The sequence below is a fragment of the Hypanus sabinus genome, unplaced genomic scaffold (assembly GCF_030144855.1).
Source record: "Hypanus sabinus isolate sHypSab1 unplaced genomic scaffold, sHypSab1.hap1 scaffold_1713, whole genome shotgun sequence".
Classification (NCBI taxonomy): domain Eukaryota; kingdom Metazoa; phylum Chordata; class Chondrichthyes; order Myliobatiformes; family Dasyatidae; genus Hypanus; species Hypanus sabinus.
The window spans coordinates 12,693-32,977 of NW_026779798.1; the positions used below are offsets into that span (position 1 = coordinate 12,693).

A 20,285-nucleotide genomic window follows, 5' to 3' on the forward strand; every position below is an offset into this window, starting at 1 on the left:
CCATTGCTCATTACCCGAAGTTTACAACTCCGGACAACTGTTAAAGATGGATTTTAAATTGGCCAACTTAAAATCAGTGCAAGCCCAGGCTAAGGGGGCACAATTAAATCTGTAGAAAGGGAATGTCCGCTGATCAAAAGAGAACATTATTCCAAATGCATAATATTTCATCAGAGTTGAGAGCGCCCTTGCTTCTGCTCACTCTGTGCAATAAACCCACAGCGATCTTTGCCCTGAGCTGTCGCTGGAGTTTATAATCCGACAATAAACTGGTCCCAAGGTGAACAATATCTCAAAGCGACGGCACCAGCCGAACGGAACCAGGATGCGGGTTATGATTCCTCTCTGGAGGTGGTAAAACGTCGCGCACTGAAGTATTAGTTCTAGTTCGGACCACAAGTTAGAAAAACTCATTCAAGCAAGGTGAGTCTTTGTGTGATTTAACACAAGCGTTGTGGAACAAGGTGTAGCGTTACGTGCTGAATAGACTGAAGTTCTGGTTTATGAGCGTGTTATCAACTGAACATTGCTCAGGGTGTGTTCACTTACTGTTAGTGACATAAAATTCAGATACTCGGATTCACTGAAACTAGACCTAGGAGTCCTGCATCAGGTAGGAACATGGACTGTATTCGGGAATGTTAAGGTGTTTTAATAATCCTACTTGTAACGGCAGTACTTCTAATATTTCTACCATATCGATATTACCATTGAAATCGCGCGGCTTTACGGATCTGCGAGCTCGATGATTATGTATGTGTTTTTTCAGCGAAGACGAGGTAGATCTGACGGTAATATTTATATTAACAAATAATGTGATAATTCTTACTGGCCGTAGACCAAAATAGCAAATTCTACACTCAGTGGGCGCTTTACTGTGTACCTCCTGTACCTAACAATGTGGCCACTGAGTGCATGTCCGGGAGCATCTGCTGCTGTTACCAGGCCGCTTCAATGCTGACCTCTACTCTGTGTTCTCTGGAACACGATAAAGACGGGGAGTTGATTGCATTCGCTGTCATTTAGATGAAGGTGAGGAGATTTCATCCGCGGGTGGTTACATAAATGATTTAAGCTTATGCTGGAGACATCGAACATCACCTGGATTCCGAACAGGAATGTGGGGAACATGTTTGCTGCTGTAAGGGGAAACAGTTTTTTATCCACTGAGGTGGAACTAGTGTCTCTTTTCCTCAAAGGGAAAGAGAAGAAGAGTTTTCTGTCAATGTGGTTCATTCGGCAGCGCACAGATCCTTGACAGGCAACGGAGTGAAATGTTGCAGCCGGTCGCAGGGATGAGTCACTGAGATCACGGTCCAGCTGTGATCATAGAGAATGGCGGAACAGGACTGAGGGGACGAATGTCCTGTTACTACATCAATAGACCAGTAGCACATTCTGACAAATAAGAGACCCGGTGTATTTAACATTTGATGTTTTTCCTTCGATCTCAGACGAGGAACGGTAGATGTATTTGTAAAATAAGTGCAATGCCTGCCAAATTGGCCAGCGGGATATGATCATAATTTCATATAACTCTACTTTGCCATGGTAACTTGTTTCCGGTAAGTGAGCAATGAGATGAAGGGGAAGGGCGTTCTTATCTCGCTGTTGACTTTGACCGGTTGTTATCTCTGGGAGATGGTTATCTCGGCACAGTTGCTCCACAATCGGCCCATTACTGTAATGGACCAACTGTGGACTTCTGTTAAAAATGGTTCTCTCTGAACAGGCTGAGCTTCAAGTCAGCTCCAGGCAGCTGGGGAAGACTTAGGGAATGCCCAGTGTTCAAAAGGAAATATATATATAAATGACTCCAAATGCATAATATTTTACAATCGCCCTTCCTTCTGCTCTCTCCGTGCAATAAAACCACAACGATCTTTGCCCTGAGCTGTACCTGGAGTTTATAACCCGACAATAAACTGCTCCCAAGGCGAACAATAAATCAAAGGGACAACACCAACAGAACCGAACCAGGATACGGGTAGTGCTCCCTCCCTGGAGCAGATCAAATTTTCGACAGAACGGTAATCATAGCATCGGGCAGCGAATTCGCACTTTTGGCTCGAACCACATGTTAGAAACGAGACTTCGCGTTGTTCACTGCAAGCGTTGTGGAACAAGGTGTGGCGTTACATGCTGAATAGACTGAAGTTCAGGTTTATGAGCGTGTTATCAACTGAACATTGCTCAGGGTGTGTTCACTTACTGTTAGGGACAATAAAATTCAGATACTCGGATTCACTTAAACCAGACTCAGGAGTCCAGCACCAGGTGAGAACAGGGACTGTACTGGGCTGTGTTATGGTGTTTCAATAAGCCCACTTGTCACGGCAAGTATTTCTAGTTTTTCTACCGTATCAATACTATCAGTTGCTGTTCCAGGGGAAGCTGAAACAGGTGAAGATAGTTGTGGTTATTTTTATGAGGTGGAACTGGTTTCAAAGGAAATGAGAAGCAGGGTTTTGTTTTTTTCAGTGTTTTAAATTCGGCAGCGCACAGATCCTTGACAGACAAGGGAGTGAAGTGTTGCAGACGGTCGCAGGGATGTGTCACTGAGATCACGGTCCAGCTGTGATCACAGAGAATGGTGGAACAGGACTGAGGGGGTGCATGTCCTGTTACTAATTCCACACTCTATGTGGTGGAACTTGTGTGTGTTTGGAATGCTCTTCCTCAAAGGTAACGAGAAGCAGGGATTATTTTCTGTGAGTTAACTTCTGCAGCGGAGAGATTCTTGACAGGCAAGGGAGGGAAGTTCTGCAGTCTGTCGCAGAGTTGTGTCACTGAGATCAGAGTCCAGCTGTGATCACAGAGAATGGCGGAACAGGACAGAGGGGGCGAATGCCCTGTTACTAATTCAACATACCAGCAGCACACTCTGACAGAGAAGAAAGGCAGTGAAATTAATGTTTTTACCCATCGTTCTCTGACGAGGAACGGTACAAGTTCCTTTAAAATAAATGCGAAGCTGTTGGATGCATGTGTGAAGTAAACGGGTTGCCAGGCAAATTCGCCAGCGGGATATGATGATTGCTACTCTGATGTGGTAACTTGTTTCCAGTAAGTGAGCAATAAGCTGAAGGAGAAGGGCGTCCATATCTTGCTGTCGACATTGACCGTTAGTTATCTCTGGGAGATGGTTATCTCGGGACAGCCGCTCTCCAGTCGGTCCATTACTGCAATGGTCCAACTGCGGACTAATGTTAAAGATGGCTCGTTATAAACAGGGTGACCTTGAAGTATGCTCCAGGCAGAGGGGGCACAGTTAAATCTGGAGAAAAGGAATGCCTCTTGTTCAAAAGAGAACATTATTCCAAATACATAATATTCCATCAGAGTTGAGAGCGCCCTTCCTTCTGCTGTCTCAGTGCAATAAACCCACAGCGATCTTTGCCCTGAGCTGTCGCTGGAGTTTATAATCTGACAATAAACTGGCCCTAACTGGTACAATAAATTGAAGTGACGACGCCAACCCAACCGGACCAGGATGCGGGTTGTGATTCCTCTCCAGAGCAGATCAAGTATTCTGGAGAGAGGAAATTACTGCCCCGCTTGCACTGTAGTATTAATTCTGGTTAAAAGTGACATTGTTCATGGAAATAAAGCTTTTATGTGGTTTAACACAACCATTGTGGAACAAGGTGTGGCGTTACATGCTGAAGAGGCTGAAGTTCAGGTTTATGAGCGTGTTATCAACTGAATATTGCTCAGGGTGTGTTCACGTACTTGCAGGGACATAAACTTCAGATGTTCGGATTCGCTGGAACCAGAATCAGGAGTCCAGCACCAGGTAAGGACAGGTTCAGATGGGAAATGCTATGGTGCTTTATTACGCCCACTGGTCGCCCAGACAAGGAGGATAGGGAGACCAGTGCGGAGAGTACAAGTATACACAGGCATTTTAACGTAAGGGAGGAGACAGTGTTGTGTCTCTTAGAGTGCATTAACACGTAAAAGTCTCCAGGCCCTGATGGGATATACCACACGTTACAGAGAGAGGCAAGTGAAGAGATTGCTGGGGCCTTGACCAATACACTTGTGACCAGTCTAGCCACAAGCAAACTCCGGGAGAACTGGCTGGTACTTCATATTGATCCGTCATTCAAGACGTGATCCAGGGAATAATCCTGATAAACATTGAAACTGCCAAGAGACAGTCGGCTATGAACCAAGTACTGATCAATGGGACCAGTGAAGACAGTGAGTGGATGGTCAGAACAGGTAAGGCCGGCCAAAGGCTGTTCCCGTGCTGTGTGACCCTCCACTCCGAACACGCTGAATTAAAGATGGTGGCACCACAAGGCATTGATTTCAAAACTCCACACACCTCTCCAACGTGAAATAAACCAGACTGAATCCCTTTGTCACCACTGCAAATATCTGTTTCTGTCAACGTAACATACAGATTGGACACGTCAGCTAAACAACTGGCAATTGACGACGTTCCTTTGTCTTCATCGATTAATGTTGCTTCCTTGCAGCAAAACTAACCCTCTGACTGTGTCAGAATCAGTGATTTAAACCTGTCCCAAAATTCAGATATTCAGACCTGGAGTCCAGCACCAGGTCTGGACAGGGTCATAGGGGAAATGCTATTGTGCTTTATTACGCCCACTGGTCGCCCTCGCAATGCTATTGTTTCTGTCAGTTCAATATTGTCCTTAGGGTTGCGTGGATTAACGAATATGTGTGTTTTATTCTGTTTGTGTGTTTTTTGTTTTTACAAATACTTTATATATCTGGCAGTGATATTTAGGATAGAAATTCCTATAATGAATCTCACTGACAGTTGATAAAAGTATGGAGGTCTACACTCAATGGGCACGTTTTTATGTACCCCTGTTCCTAATGATGTGACCCTGAGTGAATGCTCGGGGTTTACTGCGGCTGCACCCCGTCCACATTCTATGTTCGGTGCTCAGTGACGCTCTCTTGCACTCCGCTGTTGGAGTGCGTGGTTATTTGAGTTCTTGCCGCTTTCCTGTCGGATTTAATCAGTCTGCCCAATCTCACTGAGTTCTCTCATTAACGGGGCCTTTAGAACCGCTGTTCACTGGAGTTTCCTTTGGTTTGATTCCGGACCATTCTCAGTAAACCAAGAGATTTATACTTGAGAATCTAAGCTGCTGATCAGTTTCCGTAACACTCAGACCTCCCGGTCTGGCACCAGCGATCATTCCCCGGTCAACGTCACTTACATCACATTTATTTCCTCTTCAGATGTTTGGCCTGAATAACAACTGAACCCGTTGACCGTATCTGCATGTGTTTGTGCTTTGAGTTGCAAGCAGATGATTAAGAGATTCGCATTAATGAGCTGGTATACTCTTGTACCTACCGAAGAGGCCATTTAGTGCATTTCCCATTTAGGCAAACCCTCACCCATCTCGAATATGAACACGGATGAGATCAGGGCCTGATGGTTGACGATTTGCATGTTTCTAACAACAGGCTGTCTCAGGCAAGGCAGTGGACAAAACACAATTATAAGGTGGGGATAATCTGGAGAGAGAGAGACCCGTCACTGTTCCCTCTAAACTGCGCGTCTGCATAACCAAAATGCTCCCGCGAACGGAGCCTTTGTTGTAGCGCAGATGGAATTAAACACTGTCGGATAAACGTTTATGAAACCTGATTTTTTTTTCTTTTTGTACTGCATTTTTATCCTATACTTTATTTAGTAATTAAAATCAAAAGAATGTTTGTTTTTTTCTCGTCTGTCTTCATCCTAAAATATTCATAGATGAATTTTACAAAAGAGGACACAACAACGATGTTGTGCTTTTTTCAGGCTGTGTGAAAATTCCCGGCTCAGAGCAATGGTTAATCCACGCAGCTGCAAAAATAGTAATTAGAGGGAACATTGGAGACGAAGCATGTTGCATTCTATGCATATTAATCACTATTGAATATTGTACATTATCGTGCTTTCTGTTATAGAGGAGATGTTAAAAGTCAATAGAGTGGACAAAACAGTTTCACCGGGAACCTCTCTGGTATCCAGGAAATAATAATGAATAACGCAAGAAAAATTATTAATCATTTCGCCTTGCCCGTGGGAGCGTACTGTGAGGCAATGTTGCTCAGCTGCTTAACAATATAGAACTAATTCTGAGCAGCGAACAACTAGACGGTCAATTTACTATAAATTCAAGAGCTTTTCGTTTTCGTCTCTCGAAATATGACTATTAATGCCCCGATAATCACTTTTACTACATTTTCAGAACACTGTGTGTAGTACAACCCCCATTATAGGTATGAGCAAGGATGAGATCTGGGCCAAATTGCGCAATTAAGCTTTCAACATATCACGCATCATCCTGGATAATCCCAGTTCTGATACTGGGTCTTCCACAGATGCAATCTGCTGTACCGAGTTTCCAGCACTTTATAAGAGGACGTAGGAATATGGCATTGGGGCGAAAAAAAATCAACCATGATTGAATGATGGAGGAGACTCGATGGACTGAATCACTTCATTCTGCTCTGATATCTTATCATGACTGAATGATGAGTCCTTCGTATCCCGTATCAGGATTTGTGACGTGTGAGGGACAATTAATGATTTGTTCAATGAGATCTTTTTATTTGTCTTCAGCGTTTAAATTTCTGTGAGATTCGCTTTTGAAAAAAATGAGCAGAAATATCGTTTCTCCTTTGTATTGTTAATGTGCTTCATTATCTCTCTGGTTAAAGTTAGACCTGCGGTGAGAGATTTATTGGAAGAAAAGCCGACAGCTGGAAAGAAGCCACGACTGAGAACGAGGGAACAGCGACAAGTGAACCAGCCCGAGGACTGAGAGTACCAACTGAAGAGAAAAAGAGTTTTCATTGATTCAGTCAGGAGAAAGTCTGGTGAGTCTCATTCACTCGAACACTGGTCCTGCAAACATTACATATCTTTACAAAGGAAGGTACGAAATAGGTGGAATGCCTCGGTCAGAGCAAGTTGCAATCACTCCAGGTCTGGTAATGTGCTTTCAGAAGCCCAGCTCTTTAAAGTCACTCACATTCTCTGAGTGTTTGCTCATTTGAAGGTGCTGCATCATTTGAAGAAGCTTTTGGTTAGTTCTGATGTTTCCTTGTTACGTTATAATCATCTTAAAATGCGTTGACAATTTCCTCCCTTGATAGGAAGTCCCACGTGTGTCGAGTTGTAGTGATTGTAGAAATGTGGAATTACCATGAACTGCAGCAACATGCCTTTGATCCCATTGGCTATTGCAATCTGCAGTGATATACTTACCCTCGAATATATCGTCGAGTAGGCCTCTGCTGAGAACAGACCATTTATAAAGCAAAATATTCCAACACTGACTTTTATTCAGTCCTAACTAGCACATAGCAAACCATAATTTCCCTTGACATACCTTGGCCTCATCAAGTACATTTCTGCTAATTACATTGTCAGAACCTGTGAAGGTGACATTAAGCAGAGGTGGAAATTCAAAGTTATGTTCCCATGGATGTTGTGCAAGGGCCTTCAGTAAAGCATTTGACAAGGTGCCACATGGCAGCTTGGTCTCGATGATCAGGTTCCACGCTGTCCGGAGAGAGCAAATTGGATGTATTCTAAATTAGCTTCAAAGTAGCAAGCAAAGAGTGGTGGTTGAAAATTTCTCCTCGCCATGGAGGCGAGTAATTAGCGGTGTGCCGTGGGGCTACAAGTTGGGACCTTTGATATTCGTTATTTTGTAGCAATAATTTGGATGCGGTTGCACAAGGATTACTTGACTGGTAAGTTCGCAGAATGCACAACATTAGTAGTTGCTGTTCACAGAGAAGATTATCGTAGCATCTAGGGGATCTAAATGGACAGGGGCTGGTAAAGAGATTGCAAACCCAATCTGATCAGCAGCGGATTCATGCAGATGTTGGGGATCATGTGGAGGAAACAACCAGAGGAAGTGGATGAGGCAGGTGCAGTTCCATAATTCAAAAAGCATTTGGGGTGTGTAGATGGAGTGAAAAGGCCAGAACGGAGATGGCCCCATCACAGGAAATTGTGACCATCTCAGTGGGCACTGTGGTTGGCATTGTCTCGTTGGGCTGAACACTCTGAATTTGCATTTTATTGCTCTGTGACTCTGTCAGTAGATGCGCCAGGTATCAGTGAACAGGTATGGTGTGGAAGTGGTTACTAACAGGGAATGTTTGGTCCCCATGCCAAATGCTACAGGGGATGGAAATACTGTCATATTTGCAAAGTAGTCGTACTCTCTGACTCACTGTCTGCTTGTTGTGAAATTTAGAGCCTCACCAGCAGGTGGAGCTGTCCTGCAGAGCGACCAAAGTGTGAACAAGACGACGACAATCAACAATCGTCAGTCAGAATCAGAATGGACAAAGGTATGATCACAGGGGTCTTTGAATTAAACTTTTATCGCGTTTGTACACAATAATTCAGATGAAAGAAATGACAGAGGTGTTAACAGTGCATAGAAGAGTTTCATCCAGCAGTGTCATTTATCCCACTGGTAAAGCGGCCTTGAGTAATTGATCAACCCAACAGTTCCAGCGCAGGGACCTGACACCAGTAATGGTCGAATCACTCCGCTCATCATACAAAGCTTCAGCTGAGTGAAAGGAGCAGGGGCTCCTGAATCAGGTGGTCGTGAGTGAAACACAGACAGGAATGTGACAGTGATCTTGTGGTTTATGTCCATGTTCAGGGTCAGGGTCCATTTCACCTCCAGACAGGCCCTGATGTGTAAGACATCCTCAACTTTCACATAAAATTCAGAAGCAGATGATAGGAGCATTTCAGGTATTTCAGAGATTCTATGATAACACAGCATTTCAGGTTTTGGAGGGAAAGCTGCCAACTCCCCCTTGGTTTTTCTTGCCTGCTACACAAAGGAGGAGGGGTGTCACCGAAATCTGTTTTCGGCAGCGGAGCGGAGATCATTGCCGGTGCTGGGAATGGCTGAGGATCAGGAGGCAGCTCATTGTAGATACATTTGTGATCTGCTTCGGAGTTTTAACACCCCAGTGAATGTCTGGGCTGTGGAGAAATGGTGAACCTGAGTTTCTAAATATTTCCTTCTTGATATGATCTTCTACCTGAATTTAAACTCCCAGGATCTTGGCTGGGAAACCCGGCATAACCAATGACCAAATGTCTCTGTCACCTGTAGACAATGTGATTGTGCTCAAATCTGAGATTCCAGGTGGAATAAAAACGATGCTCCAGCCTGGAAACGGGTCCTTCGGCCCAGATAATTCATGCTGATCTAAATGTCCCATTTTCCTGCAGTTTTCCCAAACTTCCCTCGTAAACTTCTTCTCCCCTTTTTCCTGCCCACATTCTCTCAATTTTGTAATTTTATTTGTGTTTGCGGCCTCTTCCGGATGCATGTAATTTATACCCATCAGCTACCACGTGAAAAAATGCCCCTTTGGTCCCTTTTAAATCTCTGCCCTCGAGCCTCAGACTTCCTTACCCGGGCAAAAAGACTGTGGCCATCTACCCTATCTGCACACCTGATTACTGTATGTGTATGTGTGTGTGTGTGTGTGTGTGTGTGTGTGTGTGTGTGTGTGTGTGTGTGTGTGTGTGTGTAAGATCACCCTTCAAGCTCCTGAGCTCCAGGGCAAGCTGTCCCAGCCCAACCATATAACACAAAAAACAACACCCTAGCCCAGTACCATAGTGTTCATTCTTCACTTCACACTTTCCAGCTTCATCACCTCCATCCTATAGATTAGCAACTGCAACTACACACAAAGCTCTAGAACCAAGACTTTGCCAATGACATGCATAGTTGTTACATGATGATCAGCAGGTAGGGCAGAAGATGGCACCCAGGGGAGAGGACAGCATAGATCGCAAGGGAATATACAGCCTGCGACCCAGGGGACCAGAGGACGTGTGTCTCAAGGGAATGGTCAGTCGGTGACCAAGGGGACTCCAGTCCCCTTGTCCAGTCTCCAGCTCCTCGTGTGACAAAGCAAGTGGAGAATGTGTGATCCAGCAGACTGGACCATGTGTAATCCCGTTCCTGGTCTTTGTGTGACACAGACTACTGGACAGTTAGTGACCGAGGGAGATTTTAGCTTGTGGAAGGTAATCACAGTGATATTTCCCAGTATCACCGGACACCGGTGCATTATGATCCCGTGGTCACCCGTGTGTTCAACTGCTGTGATTAGTATTACTGCGCTTGCCGTGCTATTTTATTGGGAGTAAATGTGTCCAGTCACCGGCTTATCGTGATGGTCACCTGACAGGATGTACGGGTCACATTAACCAGCAGAGTTCCACTCCAAATCTGGTCAGCCAGAGTCTCGGCTCCATTGCAAACTGAATCAGTTTTGCTCAGATCTAAATCATACTTGTATAACCTGCAATTCATCACTTATTTCAGGTGCGAAATGGAAACGAGCAGGGAAAAGACTGAAGAGGATTTTAACAGGCAGATCATCGAGGGAAGATGATCTGGACACGGGAAGCAAGGTACCAAAGCAGAGTCAGATTGAGAGCGGTGTCCCAATGGAATGCGGTACGGCCGCAGAGGAGGAGGAGCAAATTCAGCCCAGAGACAGTGACGTCAGAGACACAGATCCGGACCCTGGAACTGGCACAAGTGAGGCGACTGCCTGTCAGCTCGGAAGCTCATTGAACACAGAACTGTCAAGTCCCAAAGAAGGAGCGGGTGAGTGAAATATGAGGGTGATGTGCTCACAGAATGCGGCAGGGTGGAGGGTAAAGGTGAGGCCTTGTTGGAGGGTTGGTCGGAGGAGAGGGAAAATGTGTGGGTGTGGTACATGTGGTGCACTGGGCAGCCATTACCCCACTACAGGAAATGTACTACCTGCTCTGAGGATTTCCAGGATGTGAATTGGAGGAAATGCAGCTGTCCAGATGAGGAGAGTGTTTCCGGGATGTGTATCAGGGGAAATGTATTCGCCAGGATGGAGAGAGTATCTCTGGGAAGCGAATATTACCAACAGTCCCAACATTTATGCCCATCCAAATTTAAATAGGTGAATGGGTCGGATGGGGGATGGACTGGTTTATATTAAATGTGGTTCTTCTATTACGTAATGCCTAGAACATTGTTGGTTAGGCTTTAAGGCAAGTGTTAGATTCAAGTCAAGTCAAGTCAGATTTATATTGCCATTTCGACCATTACTGCTGATACAGTACATAGTAAAAATGAGTCGTTTTTCAGGACCATGGTGTTACATGACACATTACACAAATTAGACTGAACTACGTAAAAATCAACACAGAGGAAAAGAAACACACACACAACAACTACACTAAACTACACACCAATCTAGGACTACATAAAGTGCACAAAACAGTGCAGACATTATATACGTGACAATAGGGCAATAAGGTGTCAGTCCAGGCGCTGGGTATTGTGGATTCTGATAGCTTGGGGGAAGAAACTGTTACGTAGTCTGGCCGGGAGAGCCCAAATGCTTCGGTGCATGTTCCCAGCTGGCAGGAGGGAGAAGAGATTGTACGAGGGGTGCATGGATCCTTTATAATGCTGCTGGCTTTACGGATGCAGCGTGTGGCGTAAGTGTCCGTGATGGCGGGAAGAGAGACTTCGATGGTCTTCTCAGCTGGCTTCACTATATGCTACAGGGTCTTGCGGTCTGAGATGGTGCAATTTCCGAACCAGGCAGTGGTGCAGCTGCTCAGGATGCTCTCAATACAACCCCTGTAGAATGTGATGAGGATGGGGGGTGGGAGATGGACTTTCCTCAGCATTCGCAGAAAGTGGAGACGCTGCTGGGCTTTCTTTTCTGTGGAGCTGGTGTTGTGGGACCAGTTGAGATTCTCAGCTAGATGTACACCAAGAAATTAGTTTTGTTCACAGTCAGAGACAGGCTGCTGGCTCTGCACCAGTCCGTTAGCTGCTGCACCTCCTCTCTGTAAGCTGACTTGTCGTTCTTGCTGTGTGTTGCAGCACAGTCGTGGGTCAGCAGAGTGAACAGCAGTGGTCTGTGCACACAGCCAGAGGGAGACTCCGTGCTCAGTGTGATGGTGTTGGAGATGGAGAATTAATCCAATTTTGTATCTGGAGGCAGGTTCAAGACATGGTTTTTTGTTGAGTTGGGTGAGAACGGTGGAGACGAGGGATATCTGAGTTCACGCCTACATTTACCTTTTTATATTCACAGAGCCAGAGTTTACAATCTCCGACCTCCTGGCAGAGGGGGAGGAATATCGACTGTACCAACTGACAAAGTTCTACAGGGACAGACTCAAACAAGCAATTGAAGAAAAGGTTGAGAGACTCGGTTTGATGTTGACAAAGGAGGGACATTTCAGTAGAGAAGAAAATGAGGTGAGTGCAGTTCGTGTATTGTCACTGATCTGCTGGTATCAGGGGGAATTGTGATCAACCTTAATCTCCTGCACGTTTTAGGAGATCGACCTGGGAATGGAGACATTGAGCTCTGACTTGTCTCTCGCAGATCTGGTTTCAGTTTTTAAGGTGGGGAGCACTGGGAACTGCAGGTTTAGCATCACCTTTTCCTGTGTCACCTGTTGTATTTATCAGTGTGAAGTAAGAGCAGTGGCTGCATATCTGGACTTCCAAAAGTCATTCAGTCTGAAACTAATTTCAAAACTTGGCTGAACCGTCGGGTAGCTTCACCTCATCTCATTAATCCAGGATGAGTATTAAACTGTCAATTGGGTCAACCGGCTTCACTGCGGTACCTGAGGGAGGGAAACCAGCTAACCACAGCTTGTCTTGGCTCTGTGAGATCCCAAACAATGTGTGGCTGACTTGTCATAGTCACAGCAAATTACAGTACAGAAACAGGCCTTTTGGCCCATCTATTCCATGCCAGACTACAGAATCTACTTATTCCCATTGACCTGCACCGGGCCATGGCGCTCGATACACTCATTACGCAAGCATCTATTCAGAATTCTCTTCAGCACTTGCACTACTTGCCCTGCTAGCTCGTTTCGCACTCTGACCACCCTCTGAGTAAACAGGTTTCACCTTTGTACCCTTTGAACTTCTCACCTTTCACCCTTTACTGATAACCTCTTGTTGTAGTACCTCTTTACCTCAGTACAAAATGCCTGCTTGCATTTATCCGATCTATATCCCAATGTAATTGTGTACACTTCTATCAAATCTCCGCTCAGTCTTTCATGTTCCAACGAATAAAGTCCTAATCAGTTCACTCTTTTCTTATAACTTAGGTTTTCCAGTCCAGGTAACATCCTTGTAATGTTTTTTTCTGTACTCTTTCAAACTTATTTCCATCTGTCTCTCCATAGGCCTCTCCAACGTCTTATACAACATCATATCGTACACGATATTTTCATTTACCAAGGTTAATGCGCTAAGAAACTTTCTTTCAGAGCCTAGCAACATTTGCTGCCACTTTTAATGACTTATGTTCCTGTATTCCCAGATCACTTTGTTCTACCGGTCTCTCAGTAAGATCTACCCTGATTGGTCCATCAGCCTGCATTAAGTTGCATCTTCCCCTTTTAAGCGCATTCTTCAGTTGGTCCAGACCTCACTGCAAGGTCGTGTAGTCTTCCTCTTTGTCCACTGCACCTTCCAAATGTCGGAGTCAACAGCAAATTTGCTGATGCTGTTAACCGTAATTTCATCCAGATCATTGATATAGATGACAAACAACAACTGGCACAGCACCGATCCCCGTGACACTGCACGAGATACAGGCACCAATCAGAAATGCAACAATCTATAGTGTCTAATCCAGTTTACTACTTTATCTTGAATGCTAAGCAACTGAATCTTCTAGACCGACCTCCTATACGGGACCTTGACAAATATTGTGCTGACGTCCATGTAGACAATATCCACAACCTTGCCTGCATCAACTTTCTTGTTAACTTCCACGAAAAACTCTGAGATTGATTGAATGTGAAAGCTGATATCGTACGACCACAAACATCAATAGTTTGATCTAAAAGTGCAGAAGAAAGCACAAAACATAAATCTGCTGACTGGCTGATATCTCATGATCCCAAAAAATCAACAGGTTGTCCTGAAAGGGAAGGGGCAAACAAAAAATAAATCTGCTAACTTGCTGAATATCTGACTAATGAGAGACAGGGACACACCATTTCAGCTCCTTGGAGCTCACAAACAGTGATTGTCTTGTCCTAGATCTGACCTATTCAGCCATGAGTGGTATTAGAAAATCCAAGTGTGTTGCACCCGTGAGGAACTCTGTTCCCGTTGGGATACATTGGCGCTGTTTGTAATGAATCACACAGGCATTATCCAAAGGCAAGATGGGTAATCTGTAAATATGATGCCGATCTATAAATTCGTCATCTGGAGACGTCTGCTTTACTGGTTAAATTTCTTTCACAACGGTAACTCCTCAGACCTGGTAGTAGTGAAACTGAGGGATTATTTTACAGTGCAGTGGACCATCAGGGAATTATGCAGATTTGTTACATAATTGTTGTCCATTAATCGTGTTATGGAAAACCTTTCCAATTCCCTACTGGTAACTGTTCTAGGAGATCATTCATTCAAATCCGGGACAGAGAACATAGAACATAGAAAAGTACAGCACGGTACAGGCCCTTCGGCCCACAACGTTGTGCTTACCCTTAAACGCTGCCTCTCTTATTTCTCAGAGCAATGTCCTAAGCCCATCCATATTCAGTTACCTTAATTCCAGCATAGGTGTATGTTGCTTGAAGACTATTCAAAGTTTAATTCATAATTTTTCAGTTAATCAGGAAGCCCATGCCTGCGTTCAGGAAGTCATTACCATTTTACAGTATGAGTGCCAGGCAGTAACCATCTCCATTATAAGATAGCCGCACTGACATTTCTTAATCTTATTTTGTCTTTACACATCATGAGACCATAAGAGCACAATTGTCCATTAGGCCCATCGATTCTGCTCCGCCATTACATCATGGGGATTTACTATCCCCCTCAACCCCATTCTACTGCCTTCGCCCAGTGAACTTTTCTGATCACTAGTCAAGAAGATATCAACCTCTGTTTTAAATATACTCAATGACCTATTCTCCGCAGCTGTCACTGCCAATGAATTCTACAGATTCACTACTCCTCAGCTAAATAATCTCCTCATCTCTGCTCTAAATGGACGTCCCTCTAATCTGAGGCTGTTCTGTCCGGTTCTAGACTCCCCCACTTAGAAGCATCATCTCCACGTCCTCTCAATGCCTTTTGATATTCCACAGGTTGCAATTAGATTCCCCCTCATCCTTCCACACTCCAGCCACTACAGGTGCATCCAGGATCCATTCCCATCAAAATCTAGTTTAATATCACTGGTTCTGTTCGGTTAGATTCCTCTCTGGATTTTTCACAACGCCATCACATATTTTCTCTGATCAGGGGATCAAAATATGCAGGTGCGGTCTGGCCAGTGCTTGTGCTTATATTCTGATCCTCTCGAAGTGAATGTTAGCATTGTATTTGTCTTTCCTAACACAGACTCAACCTGCACGGAATCCTGCACCAGGTCTCCAGAGACCCTTTACAACTCCGATTTCTGAATTTTCTCCCAGATTCAAAAGTAGTCTACTTCTTCATTATTTCTGCTAAAGTATATGCCCACTGTTGTCGACCCAGCATGCTGTTCTCTGAAAAAATTCCAACAGTTCTGTCAGGCATGATTCCCTTCCATGGATGTTGGCCTTTTTCTTATCATGTGCGTCTTAATACCCCGAAACCTTATCCTCGATTATCAGCTGCTGACTTCTTCCCAAACGCTGATCAGACTAACTGGCCTATAGTTTAAAAATGATCAGTCCTCCGGAACCATTCCAAAATCTAGTGATTCTTGAGCGATCATTACTAATGTCTCCACAATCTCTTCAGCCTCCTCTTTCAGAAGCAATCGGGTGAGTTCATCTGGACTCATCTATCTTCAGAACTTTCAGCTTTCCGATCGACTTCTCCGCAATAATTGCAAATAAACTCACTTCTGCCACCGGACATTCTCAAATATCTGGCACGTTCTAGTGTTTTTACAATGAGGACTGACGCAAAATGCTGACCAATATCTTCCGGCATTTCCTTGTCCCCTGACAGGACCGCTACACTGTCATTTTCCAGTGGTCCAATATCCACTCTCCTCTCTTTCAATCTTCATATATCAGACGTACATTTTGGTAAGCTATCTTACATTATTCTCTCGCCTGCCTTCCTATTTCATATTTTCTCTATTTACGGTTTTTGAATTACCTTCTGTTGATTAGTAAAAACATCCCAGTCCTCCAGCTTTCTGCTATATTTTGTAATACTCTGTGCCCTCACCTTTGCTTTTGTGCTGCTTTGACTACCTCGTCAGCCACGGTTGATCATCCTCCCTTTAGAATAATTCTTCATCATTGTGATTGTTTGTCCTCCGAGAAACTTCAGCCATTCCTGCTCTGCCATTGTCCCTGTTAGTGTCATTTTCGAATTTATTAATGCCCAGCTCCGCTCTCATGCCGAGGTAATTCATTTATTCGACTGTAGCACTGATACCTCTAACCTTACCTTCTCCCTTTCAACCTGCTGGCTGAGTTTTTCTATTTTATGATCACTGCCTCTTAAGGGTTTATTCAGCTGAAGCTCTCTAATCAAATCTGGTTCAATACACAACACAGAATCCAGATCTGCTTTTCCTGTAGTGGGCTCAACCATAAGCTTCTCTCAGAAGCCATCTCATAGGCATTCTATACATTCCTTCACTTGGGATTCAGTACCGACCTGATTTTCCAAAGCTACCTGGATATTGAAACTCCCCGTGACAATTTTAGCATTGACCTTTTTCCATGCCACTCCTCTCCCCCGTTGTAATTTGTAGCCCACATCCTGGCTACTGTTAACATGCCTGTATATAATTTCCTTCAGGGTCACTTTACCCACGCAGTTTCTTAACATCCAAATCATCTAATCCGACCTCACCTCTTTCTCAGGACTTCTCATTTTTAATGACAGCAGTTTCGACCCAACACTTTCACCTACCTGCGTATCCTTTCGTTTCAATATTTATCCTTGGATTTAACCACCCAACTATAAACTTTTGTCAGCCATGATTCAGTGATGCCCGCCATCCATTTGATTTTGCTCTCTCTCTCTCCCCTCTCTTCCGTTCTTGTTGTCACATCTTGTTGATGTAATGCTGCACATTGACAGATCAAGGAAATTAATCACATCGCATCTACTGCAGAGTGTCAGTAAATCCTTATTCTTACACACTATTGATTTAGAATTTCCTTCAGTTACTGTTTCTCTGTTAATGACTGAACCCAGGGAGGATGAGGCAGCAGCCCAGTGACTGCATCTGTTCTGAAGCTACTGGTGCCATGAACAGATACTTTCCTGCACATTCTCCATGTCTGTCTGTCTGCTCCACAGTAAGTCCATTGTTTCCATTTGTAGAAAGTCACTGAGCTGACAGAGAAGGGAAACCGGGCAGAGAGTTCCAGACTCTTCCTCAGTCTGGTGAATGGCAAAGGCTCCCGGGCCCGGAGGGCGATGTGGGAATCCTTCCTGATGTGGAGGACTGAGTTACCGAAGTTGGACAGAATACTGAGGGAAATACAGGAGCTCGGTATGTTAAAACCACACACTGAACACAAAGGCACAATGAGATAAACAATTTAGTTATTTTAATTATTTCAGCTCTGTTTCAATGGATTCATTTTTATATTTAAACAGGTCCTGATCCACAGGAATACATGAACATCGCCCAAGGTTTATCGGAATTACCCACTCAGCTGATAGGTGAGTGATCAAATGCACAGTTTAAACCACATCTCAAGTGTTAGTCTGTGACTTGGTAAAACCTGGGAATCAAAATTCGCCATTAATCATTCTGCGCTATCTGGATTCAAGTAACAATTCAAAGAATCTCTCTTGCAACTTGAATATTCTACATTGTATTTTTCTATTAATCCAGCTGTTGGTTCTGATGAAGCCTTCACTCCAAGTCCTAACGCTCTGGGAATCCCCGCACACCCTTGGGAGACTCCTTGACCCAGTCAAGGTGACTTTTCTATCTTCAGACCTTTCATCTTCCAAGCCCCTTTTCCTCTGTAATAGCACTACATGCAATTCTGTTCGCTGATGTTCTTTACCTTTTGGAATTCTGCCAGTGACTTGCAAAGAGTTTGTCTGGCGTTTCCTTTTCACCCGTTACTGCAACTACAACAGCAGTTTCTAGTGGTCCGATATCGACCCTCTCCCTTTTTTCACTATTTATATATCTGGGAAAGAAAAAAGTATATACATTGGTATCCTTTCTTATATTATTGACCATTTCCTTGCATTTCCTGCACATTCATGTATAACTAGGAGCATCTATCACACAGTTACCTCCGACATGACCCTAGTCACTACACTCTAGACACTAGAATACTACAGCACGGTACAGGCTCTTCCGCCCTGGATGTTGTGCCGACCCACGTATTCCTTTAAAAAGAGTACTAAACCCACACTACCCCGTGACCCTCTATTTTTCTTTCATTCATGTGCCTGTCCAAGAGGTTCTTAAATACCCTTAATGTTTTAGCTTCCACCACCATCCCTGGCAAGTTGTTCCAGGCACCCACAAACCTTTGTAAAAAACTTACCCCTGATGTCTCCCCTAAACTTCCCTCCATTAACTTTGTACATACGCCCTCTAGTGTTTGCTGTTGGTGACCTGGGAAACAGGTACTAGCAATCCACACTATCTATGCCTCTTATTAGTTTTTTAGACCTCTATCAAGTGCTCTCTCATCCTTCTGCGCTCCAAAGAGAAAAGTCCCAGCTCTGCTAACCTTGCTTCACATGACTTGTTCTCCAAACCAGGCAACATCCTGGTAAATCTCCTCTGCACCCTCGGCATGACTTCCACATCCTTCCTATAATGAGGTGACCGGAATTGAACACAATACTCTAAGTGCGGTCTCACCAGAGAGTTGTAGATCTGCAACTTTGTCTCTCCACACTTGAACTCAATCTCCCTATTAATGAAGCCTAGCATCCCATGGGAGTTCTTAACTATCCTATCAACCCATGCAGCGACCTTAAGGGATGTATTGTTTTGAACCCCAATGTCCCTCTGTTCATTCACACTCTTAAGTAACCAACGATTAAACTTGTACACAGTATTCTGTTTTGTCCTTCCAAAATGCATCTCCTCACACTTATCCGGATTGAACCCTATCTGCCACTTTTCTGCCCAAATCTGCACCGTCTATATCCTCTTGTAACCTTCGACAACCTGCAGCTCCATCCACAACTCCTCCAATCTTCATGTCATCCACAAATTTACTCACCCATTCTTCCTCCTCTACATCCAGGTCATTTATAAAAATCACAAATAGCAGGGGCCCCAGGACAGATCCCTGCGGCACTCCACTAGTCACAGACCTCCAGGCAGAATACTTTCCTTCCACTACTACCCTCTGCTTTTTTCCTGTAAGCCAATTATTTATCCAAACAGCCAAGGTTCCACCTATCCCGTGCCTCATGACTTTCTGGATGAGTCTCTCGTGAGTGTCTCCATGTCGACCACATTACTGTACCTTCATCAATTGCTTTTTGTTACCTCTTCAAAAAACTCAATTAGCCTCGTGAGGCACGACCTTCCCTTCACAAAGCCATGTTGACTCAGACAGTAAATTCCAGGCACCCACAACTATGTTAAAAAACTACCCACAATTGCTGTAAATTTACCCCATCTCACCTTAACCAAATGCCCTCTGGTACCAGACACCAGTCATATGTAAAAATAAAACAACAAAATATAGGCTGTCGACCAAACTCTCATCTCTCAAACTTGTACACCTCTGTCAGATCTCTATTTTAACTCCAGAATAAACAAACCAAGTTTATCGAACTTCTACTTGTAGCACATGTCACCGACTCCAGGCAAGATCCTGATGAACCTGTTCTTCACCCTCTCCAATCCTTCCAAGAGCTGGACAATCAGAAGTGAACACAAGACTCCAGATGTTCACTAAACCATAAGACCTAGTAGCAGAACTAAGCCATTCGGCTCAGTGAATTTACTCTTCAATTCCTCTCTACCCCATTTTCCCAGTAAACGTTGACATTCTTCATAATCAGGAACATATCGAGCTGCATGTTAAATATATTCAATCAAGTGTCTCACTCAGCCGTCTATGACAATAACTTCACAGATTCACCACCCGGCTGCCAAGAAATTTCTCCCAGTTTGTGTCCCCGGCAGCCAGGACAATTCCCCACAGTTCTCAAGCATGTTAATATTCTGTATGAGCCTCCCATGTGGAACTTTGTCAAACACTCTACCAATATACAAGTAGACAATAT

General features: G+C 44.2%; 1 protein-coding gene across 1 annotated transcript in view; it reads left to right on the plus strand.

Annotated features, from left to right (window-relative positions):
* LOC132387303 (uncharacterized) overlaps positions 1–20,285 on the plus strand; it is a gene marked incomplete at its 3' end in the record, with an annotated part of 47,553 nt that overhangs the window by 10,536 nt on the left and 16,732 nt on the right. Inside the window, exons 2-6 of the mRNA XM_059959660.1 lie at positions 6,703–6,861; positions 8,259–8,355; positions 12,145–12,311; positions 17,385–17,556; positions 17,664–17,729. Of these exons, the coding sequence (XP_059815643.1) occupies positions 8,346–8,355; positions 12,145–12,311; positions 17,385–17,556; positions 17,664–17,729 (415 nt within the window). The remainder of the gene's footprint in view (positions 1–6,702; positions 6,862–8,258; positions 8,356–12,144; positions 12,312–17,384; positions 17,557–17,663; positions 17,730–20,285) is intronic.